The following is a 10,201-nucleotide window of genomic DNA, read 5'->3' on the forward strand; positions in this document are numbered from 1 at the left end:
TTTGTGTAAAAAATAGTAAAATTTATTTTTTTAAGTTACCACAAGATTTTTATACAAGGTTTTAGGATTTTAATCCATTTCTTTTCTCTGTAGGTTGCTATACCAGCGACGATATCATACCGAATCAAATTGATACCGATTGAAGCTGAATTCCTACGGCATTGTGTGAGGAATTCCACTATTTATAACTTTAAATTATATATTTGTTATTGTTAATAGCTAAAAAAAACTAAACTCACCCCATTAATTTATCCCACCAATAAATGTAACCTCAAGGAGCTATGTAAATATCTTATACAATAATGATAAATAATTTATATATATGATTGATCATAAATTAAATTACAACCATAAGTTAAATATAATTTAGTAACTATATAAATTTAATTTATATTCAATTTAATTCAAAAGTGTACATTCGTTAATTCTCCAACTTTCTATAGCTATATTCAATAATAGTTTATATTTATATTGTGTGTGTATATATATATTTGTCACATTGACATTATTTGAAATTGTTTATTATAAGTAGAATTGATACTAATAACTAATTACATATTTTAGATAAGTCAATGATCAATATTTAAGTAAACAATAAAACTTTTATTAGTATTATAAGTTGTTAAGGAATTTTTCATTGTTTTGTGATAATAATAATAATAATAATAATAATGATAATAATAATAGTAATAATAATAATAATAATAATAATAATAATAATAATAATAATAATAATAATAATAATGAATTGAAGAAGAGAATGTCGTGTGGCATTAAGTAGACTCTTTTATTAGTATTAGATATGATGATTACAAATAATAAAATACATTATATATTTTTCATAACTAAACTAAACAATCCCGTGTATTACATGCGTTGAATAGTAAAAACAGTTTGTTTTTATAACACAATAAGATAAGTAGACGTACTCGATAATCATCTCGCAAACTTGCAATCTATTTTGATCATAATAAGCAATACACAACACACTTCTAAAGTGCTTAACAACTCTTGATACAGTCTTCAGTTCTTTCAGAAACTTCCTAATTATATTTAATCATTAAAAAATAAAATAATTAAATAATCAAATAATCGTGAAACCTGATTTTATTTTTGTAAGTTTAAATATCTGGGATTATAAAATGCAAAAGAGGAAAATGAGAATCACCACTCTTTAATACATAATTTAGAAAAATATAAACAAAATAACAATGAATTAAAATTTATTATAAAAATAAGTTTAAATAATGAAAACGTGCAAGCTTGACGAAAACGAAATAAAAAATGTATTAAATGTAACATTGAAAATGAAGTCGAGTAAATTTGAAACGGGTATAAGGATCCGCATGTAAGTTAAATGAGTATACGTTTTAGACGAATAAACAAAAAAACTAAGAATATGTGTCCCTATTTTTATATATCAAATATAGCGTTAAAGATTATATAACTTAAACAAAAGTTGAACGTGTATCGATTTTTCGTATTAACGTTTAAGACAAGTACCCCTTTTCTATTAAGATAAGTACTCCTGGTCAATAAAGTCAAAAGTATGAATTGTTGTCTAGCATTAATATCACTACTAGAAAACTAGGTTTTTCCAACCGCAATTTTGGTCGCAAACCGGTCGCAATTGCCCTGTTGCGACCGTTTTCCGACCGGTACTACAATCGGAAAAACACCCGTCGCAATTGCTCTATTCCGACTAAGTCGCGACTGCTACTATCTTTTGCGACCTGGGTTTTGCGACTTTAATAATGGTCACAAATATTGCGACTGTTCCTGGTTTTGTGGGACTTCGGTTGCGACGGTCTTGATGCGACCGTATTGCGACCGCATCCCTTTTACAAACTGCGATCGTTTTCCGACCGCATCCCTTTTACAAACTGCGATCGTTTTCCGACCACTTGTCTTTTACAAACTGCGACCATTTTCCGACCGCCTCTCTTTTGAAAAATTGCGACCATTTTTGCGGTCGCATTTTCTATTTTAACCTGCATATATAATGTCAATTTTAAATTTCACATATTATCAAATTTTCACAATTATATAAAACATCCCACTTGAAACATCAAATACCAAAGTTATCATAACAAAATACATATTCAAAACAAAGTGTTTATACGTTTTGAAACCTAGCTTTTAGCATCGCTTCAATGTTTGCCATCCTCTCATTCATAGCCTCTTTCTCCGCCTTATCTTTCTCTTTTTCCACCACCAATCCCGCAATAATATCGTTCAACCTTTCTTTTTCTTCTTCATTTACTTTCACTATATCTTGGATAATCACGTTCAATCTTTCGATCTAATAAAACCAACACAAAGTGAAATATTAATGGCCAGCATTATCACAATTTATACAATTTATGAAACTTATTAGCTGGATATACAATTATAGAATAAAGAGAAAAAAAATCAGTTTGACTTCTAAGGTCAAATAGCCTATTTTTCAATAATATCCATACAAAACTTAACATATTATTGACTATTATTGACAGAGAAGTGAATGCATGAAAAAATAATGTCAATATTTGAGTTTAAACATGTTTGAACCAAACAACTTAAAAGAATAAACATACCTCTTGGTCTTGTTTGCCATGATGCTGAACGTTAAAATCATTCTTAAGATTGCTTAACCCATATACTTTGCCTCTCTTCTTTCCCCCGCAAGCTCGGTACCACAGTTCTTTGTCAAGTTCTGGCTACTTTCATCCCCATACTTCTCCAAATGATATCCCTCATATTTCACCTACAAATACAACCTAATTCAACATACTTTGCACTACCGAATAATATAGATACAATAAAATTGTTATGTAATTTTTTTTATTTTTTATAAAAATAACACCAAATATTTGAAGTTATAACAAAATACTTAATTGTAGTCTTAATCAGCAACAAGGTATGTTAACAAAGAAAAATGGCATCCGATATAACTAAACTAAACAAATTTTCTAATCTGAACAAAATCTCCAGGAATATGGATGGGGTTACATAATCCCACCCACCACAAGATTATATCTGAAGTATGTGCTCCTTTCTTAAACAAGATCAGCCTATTAACCCATTCAAGGGGAATAATGTGTAACCTCTATAACTAAACACGGAGAGGGTTTGGATGTGCATTTCATCAGTTGTAAGTAATTGGGGTAATCACGGTTTTCTGATTATTTAGGGGTCAAAATAACCAGATTCGGAGGCTCACATAAGAAGATGCAAGAAATAATCAGTTACAAAATATAAATCCAAATACCAGATTCTGATTATACATTAACTAGTTCTTAATGGTGCAATAATCAGTTTCAAAATATAAATCCAAACACCCTTTCATATTGTTGCAAACAGCACACGGCTTTCGTCATTTACCAAAACATAACAAAACAAAACAAAGCAAAGGGGTTGAAACCTAACTTGATCTTGACCACAAGAATTGTTCATATTTACAATTCCAAATCATTGAAAGGGGTCCCACAGAATCGCTTAGCCTGAAAAACTATAGATAACTCAATCTTGATGTGATGTTACCAGTAAAACTACAGTCAAGAAAATCATGAAAACTGAATCGTTAACACTAAGAGTAGGTATGTAGGGTGCATACCGTTATGTACAATCGGTTTTGACAATAAAACTTGAACATAACGCTAACTACAATTTCGAAACAATAAACCAAACGAGACTAGGTATTAGCAATTTGATGATGGTTTGGCGGTTCACGTTTAGTTTTAAATCGATTTTCAGTTTTTTCAAAGCCGTTAGTTCTTTATGTTGATGCAGATTTTGTGTCCGATGCTTGTCGAATAGATTAGTTATTATTTTACGCTGAATTTGTAATAGTTAGTGAAACGGTCTATCGAACGTGTATAGACCCGCTCGTTTGAAGTGGTCAAACGAGAGGGTTATTCGGTTGACCGTGTGTGTTTGCTAGACAGTTTATGGTTGTTTAATGTTGGTGTCGAAGGATAAGGCATCGAAGGATTGTGTATCCTTCGATGAGCTCGAAAGATATCCATCGAAGGTTAAAGATGGACCTCGAAGGATATGGCATCCTTCGAGGTATGTGTGTATCTTTCGAAAGCTGGATGGTCGACAGATGATCTATCGACCAGTCAGTTTAATCCTTCGACCGTGCAACCTGTGTTTGGTATAAATACCAACACCTTGTCATTTGCAACACAAGAGTGAGAGCACAAGTGTGTGCTAGAGAGTGGTAGGAGGTTTGAGTCCTCACCGGGAGAAATCACCACTTGATTTCTCCCTGGATGTATACTTCTTTGGTATTAGTTCGGTTTCCATGTAATCGGGCCGACTTGTAATGTTTACTACCGGATTAATACAAAAGTTGTTTGTTTATCATCTCTTTATCTCTTCCATCTTTGAACATGAACATGAAAATCATGGATTGGATCCCGAAACACGGACCACAAACAATTACATAAAAGTACTAGTTAGTAATATGCTAAAACACTTAACAATTAACCGACTGCAAGATGGAGAAAATAAAGAGCTAAAGACAGAATACATACATACAAATGGTTACATGGGTATGGGGACCAAAGGATGGACTACGCGGGTCACCAAGGGGTAATGTCACCTATCATTATGCAACAGTGTTCCACTCGCAAAAGAAAAGATAATTAATCTCTTAAAACTTTCCAATTCTATTATAATAGCGGGATGGCAGTAGCAATATAGTTATAGGAAAAATTTTCTATCTTCTTAATAAACGACTAACTCACACAAACACAGTAAACCTACTCGTAATCTACACCAATGTCCATCATTGAACAAGTACGCTCAACCATTTACGAAAGAACACTTTTACTACACACCTTGATACTGCATTACCACTACACTGCAATCCTTTTGGTAACAATCTTCTATCCACCATCAGCATTCTAAAAAAAACACATACAAATAACAATCTTCTATCCATAAAATAACCTATGTTTACAGTTTCTACAGCATAAAATAACTTTAAATCCATATAAACAGTTATCATATCGAAATCGAACACACGATTGAGTGATGAACAAACATGAAGGCATGAAGATAACAGTGAATTAGGTCTACTACTGTGTCTACGAGCAGAAAATAGGAAGAAATTAGGGCAAAATTAGGGAGAATAAGAGACCACACCTTGCCCTCTGCCACCTCCTGCCACAAAACCACGACATCTACCGGCATCTGCTGTACTACGTGCCATGATACTACAAAAAATAGAATCAAATTAACCTTCAAATACCTCAGATCCGTGAAACGACGTGAAATCGAGAACGATTACCAGCAAAAGTGTGACAGAAATTGGTTAGAGGAACGATTAAGGAGTCGTCGATCTAGGTTTTATGCAGATCAGTTGGTAAATCTTCGGTGATGTGGAGGAACGATTGAGGAATCGCCCATTCGCCTATCTAGGGCAGAGTCTGTTTTAGGTTTTGAGAGAGAGAGATTGGGGGAACTAGGAGCGGGATATGAAAATTTTAAAGGGGTTTATTTATATTTTAAAGAGAAAGCACTTTTGAAACTTGTTGATAATGATAAATGTTGGCCGATTGTGGTATTTGTTGGATTGAAACTTGGTATTAAGTGAATGCAAATCTTTTTTTAAGAGTCAGTCTTAATGATAAATGTTTCTAAGCACTTTTTGAAGAGTCAGTCTTAATGCAAATCTTTTTTTAAGGGTCGGTTTGTTTGGTTTGAAAATTATTTTTAGTTTGTTTAACTGAATGCAAATCTTTTTAAGGCTGTATGAAGGTATGTTTGGATGATTTTTACTAGCTTGGTAGTTTTTATTTTTCATTGATGGGTATTTCAAATATTTGATAACTATGTATGTTACGTTGGACAGATAATGGACTTGTGAACAGATAATCGACTCAAAACACTACGCTGTCCCACGAGGACGTGGGGCGGTTGAGCTACTTTCTGGTGATCCGTAGGAATTCAACAACACTGAGTCGGTTCCTATTAGTTTTTATAGCTTTAACGAGACTCGAACCAGACACCACCAAGTGTTATGTGGACCTGTAATTGATAGCACCGTTCTTCGGTTTTCTAGTGGCTTACGTACAGCAAAACTATATAACGAATTCCCACAACCCAACTTACAAACCCTAGTCCCCACTCTTTAAAACCATCTTAAAATACATGCCTATGGTGTGTAAATGTGCAGAAACACAAATGCAAAGGGGAGCCCCATTAATAGCAAACATTCTGGTAGTAAAGCATCAAGAAACACTTTTTAACAAGTTATGAACAAAACCCTAATCGATATTATTGGTAGAATCCATAAAAGAACTTACCCAAAACAAGAAGTGCTAATTTGTGTTGGAAAGTGATGTGCCAAGAAGGCAAGGACCCTCTTGTTCTTGTTTTAAAATTTAAGAACGTATTGGATGTTTGGTTTATGGGTGTTAATATTTAATAGTAGGGGGTCAGTTTTCAATAAAGTTTCCTGTTACATCGGTAACTAAAGTTTAAAAATACATTAAACTAGGATAAATTATATCTAGCATAAATTAGGGTTATTGAATTTCATCTTTGTTTGTCTGTTCAGATTCAAACTTTTATTAATTCTTGTATCTGTAGAAAATAAATTATGATACAAGCAACACACAGTGGTAGACATATATAACCTTTTATTAATCTATATCAGTTCTGAAGTTTATTATTATTTAGTTCAACCGTAGATCAAACGACTGCTGAAATCAACAAAAAATGGCAGATCAATCGGTCAAAACTGACCCATTAAACAAACTTGCAGCCTAGATGACCATTACAAAACTGACCCATTAAACGAACTTGCAGCCTAGATGACCATTACAAAACTGACCCATTAAACAAACTTGCAGCCTAGATGACCATTACAAAACTGAGCCATTAAACAAACTTGCAGTCAAGTGACCCGTTTGACGATTAAACTGACCCATTAAACAAAGTTGCAGCCAAAACAGGCATTTGTGCAGCCTTTGACCCATTTGACGATTACAAAACAAATGGCATTTGCAGGAATTATAAAATAAACTGCATGAAAGCGTAGAAACTAAACTGCAAGCAAATATAAGATACCATACCATGTTCAAATTACAACAGAATTTGTGAAACAAAGTCAAAATTAAACCAAATTTCAGCAACAAAGTCAAAATTAAACCAAAGTCAGAAGTAACAAACACTATAGGTGCAGTAGGCAAGGCGTTTGGGTTATTGCCGGTGTAGGTGATGATAGGGAAGATGATGACGATGACGACGAAGGGTAGACGCATGAACCTGTGCCTGTATTTAAATGAGTAAAGTCATTATGATATCATACAACTAGAGACCACATAAACTGGTCACGTATTATCTCAAACGGGTCAAATAAAATAACGTCAAACGAGGTAAATCCCAAAGCGTAAATTTAATACATTAAAAAATTTTATTATTATTTCCACTTGAAACATGCAACGATGGTCGATTGCAAAACTGTTCCACATCCTTCCTTGCCTTGACGTTATCTTTTGTTTTAGAAGTATCCATAACCATTTGAAATAGATTCTCAAAAACATTCTTCTCGATATGCATTACATCAAGGTTGTGTCGAATTAACAACATGGGCCAATATTCAAGCTCCCAGAAAATGCTTTTCTTTACTCAATTATGAGTTTTACCAAATTTTGGATCTTTATGCTTTGGGGGCGTTACACCTTCATAAACAACTGGTATGTTAGAAACTTGTTCTAAGATTTCCCAACCAGTTAACTCGGGTGGAGGTCCCACTAACGACGATGTTGATCTCCGAAATCCATCTATATCAATACGAAAAGGATGTGACATTGGTAGAAACCTTCGATGACAATCGAACCAACTAGTTTTACCCCCGGCATGTAACCGAAAAGCATCTGTGTCCCCCATACAATATGGGCAAGCTAAACGACCATGCGTGCTCCAGCCAGATAACATTGCATAGGCAGGAAAATCACTAACTGTCCACAAAAGAATAACTCTCATAATGAAATTTTCTTTACGATAAGCATCATAAACTTCAATGCCTTCTCCATACAACTCTTTCAACTCATCTATTAAGGGTCTTAGAAACACATCGATGTTTTGACCTGGACTCTTTCCACCCGGAATAATCAAACTTACTTGAACAAACGAGTCTTTCATACTCATCCAAGGGGGTAAGTTATAGATTGTAAGAAAGACAGGCCACAACGAGTAAGGAATTGAGTGAGAGTTATTTGGATTGAAACCGTCAGTGCATAACCCAAGACGAACATTGCGAATCTCTTTTGCAAAGTCAGGATTCTCTGAGTCAAAATGCTTCCAAGCCATGCCGTCACTAGGATGTGCCATGCTACCCTCTATTGTTTTGTGGTCATGGTGCCAAGTCATATCTTTGGCCGTTTTTGTAGACATATATAACCTTTTAAGTCTAGGACCAATTGGCATGTACCACATCACCAAATTAGGTACCTTATTCAAGACACTTTTGTAACGAGATTCCTTACAGTATTTACAACGTGTCAATGCCTTGTCTTGCTTATAGAATATCATGCAATGGTTTTTGCAAACATCAATTCTCTCGTATGGAAGACTCAATGGTTCTAAACTCTTCTTCGTATCATAAAAGGTTTTTGGAAGTTTATTATTTTCGGGCAACAATGCATTAATCATGGAAAGGTTAAAGTTGTAAGCTGCAATTGACACATTGAAAAGTGATTTCCATGTCAAAAAACTCGTAGCAGCTTGTAACTTTGAAAAACTTGTAGCCTTTTCGCCCTCCCACAAAGGTTCATCAGCAGCTTCTAACATGTCATAGAATCTTTTTGCTTCTGGATTCGGTACACATCCTTCCAATGTACTTGAAGTATAATCGCATGAACACAAGTTATCTAACACCATACGTTTGCAACCATCATCATCATCATCATCATCAATCTCCATTGTAGTAGAAGACTGTCCAACATCGTGGTTGGACTTTTCACCATGTTCACTCCATATTTCATAACGAAGCATGAAACCATACTTAAATAAGTGATTTTGTACAGTGGCTCTGTCTCTGTAATTTATATTTTGGCATTTATAACAGGGACATTTTATGTCACGTGCTGTCTCCCCATGCATATTCACCCTTGTATCAACCACATCTTCTTTAGAAAATGCGAAGTCCAAAAACAATTCCACATTGTCACAGTATTCAGAATTAAGAAATCCATTACTATCGATCTTTTCATACATCCATCCTCGGTCAGTATACCACGCCATTACTACTCGAGTTAATCCTACAAGATATTTTCAAAAAGTAAGACTTAAAAATTGCATTAAATATGCTATATTAATCTAATCAAAGCTATTAACTAATTATTACATTTTTAAAATTAATTATGTGTAAACTATACCAACTTATTTTTAAAATTTAATTTTTTACATAAAATGCCAAATGGTTTTATGTTTTTGTATAAAACATAATTTAAATAACTAAAAATTAAATGGGCTAAACAGGTCAACTTACGAACACAACCCGTTTGGCTAAATGCGTTTAACCCCAAAGTGACCCGAACCCTTAAAGACTAAACCCAATCCGCGAATTTAGTGTTAGTTTCGTGTCGAAATTCACACTAGATTTCATGCTAAAACTTGATATGCATAATCTGATTTCAATCAACTACCAAATAAATTGATCTTATTAGCAAATTTTATATACAATCAATTACCAATTAAATTGATCTTATTAGCAAATTTCATATAGCTTTTTGACATGAAAAACAGCAAAATTGAACTCAAACATTTGCTCTTAATCAGCAACAAATAAAACCTAAACCTAAACCTAAACCCAAATTCTAACACAAAACAATCACTTATTCGACATATATCTCTGAAGTGAACTACTGATGATAATATACAACATCATTTAATAGCAAATTTCGTAAATATTTAACCTTATTTTAACACAAAATGTAGTTAGATATCCAATTCAGTGGGGGCTGAAATAAAGTAGTTATTTTATTGCTTCAAACATTTCAGTAGCTATTAATTACTTCAAGCGTCCATATGTAGAAAAACATTAATAGTACTATAACTAATCAATCCATATGCATACCGTGAGTCGCAGATCTGGGGATTGAATGATGACGATGATTGAATCTGGGGAGGGCAGATGAGGATGATTAAAGAAGACCGTGACTGATGAAAGAGGAAGATGAATATTTTGTCTAACTTATATATT

At 33.6% G+C, this 10,201-nt stretch overlaps 1 protein-coding gene and 1 long non-coding RNA gene across 2 annotated transcripts; both read right to left on the reverse strand.

Annotated features, from left to right (window-relative positions):
* Window positions 1-2,023: 2,023 nt before the first annotated feature.
* LOC110927583 lies at window positions 2,024-2,741 on the reverse strand. The gene is made up of 2 exons (XR_002585736.1): window positions 2,577-2,741; window positions 2,024-2,302 (listed from the first exon to the last, which is right to left on the reverse strand). It is a non-coding gene; the product is annotated as an uncharacterized LOC110927583 (long non-coding RNA).
* A 4,296-nt stretch (window positions 2,742-7,037) lies between these two features.
* On the reverse strand, window positions 7,038-10,201 carry LOC110928744. Its single transcript, XM_022171777.2, has 2 exons — window positions 10,076-10,201; window positions 7,038-9,257 (listed from the first exon to the last, which is right to left on the reverse strand). The coding sequence occupies exon 2, from the start codon at window positions 9,238-9,240 to the stop codon at window positions 7,624-7,626; it is 1,617 nt and encodes a 538-aa protein (XP_022027469.1). The 5' UTR covers window positions 9,241-9,257; window positions 10,076-10,201; the 3' UTR covers window positions 7,038-7,623.

Source organism: Helianthus annuus, chromosome 3, assembly GCF_002127325.2.
Source record: "Helianthus annuus cultivar XRQ/B chromosome 3, HanXRQr2.0-SUNRISE, whole genome shotgun sequence".
NCBI classification, from domain to species: domain Eukaryota; kingdom Viridiplantae; phylum Streptophyta; class Magnoliopsida; order Asterales; family Asteraceae; genus Helianthus; species Helianthus annuus.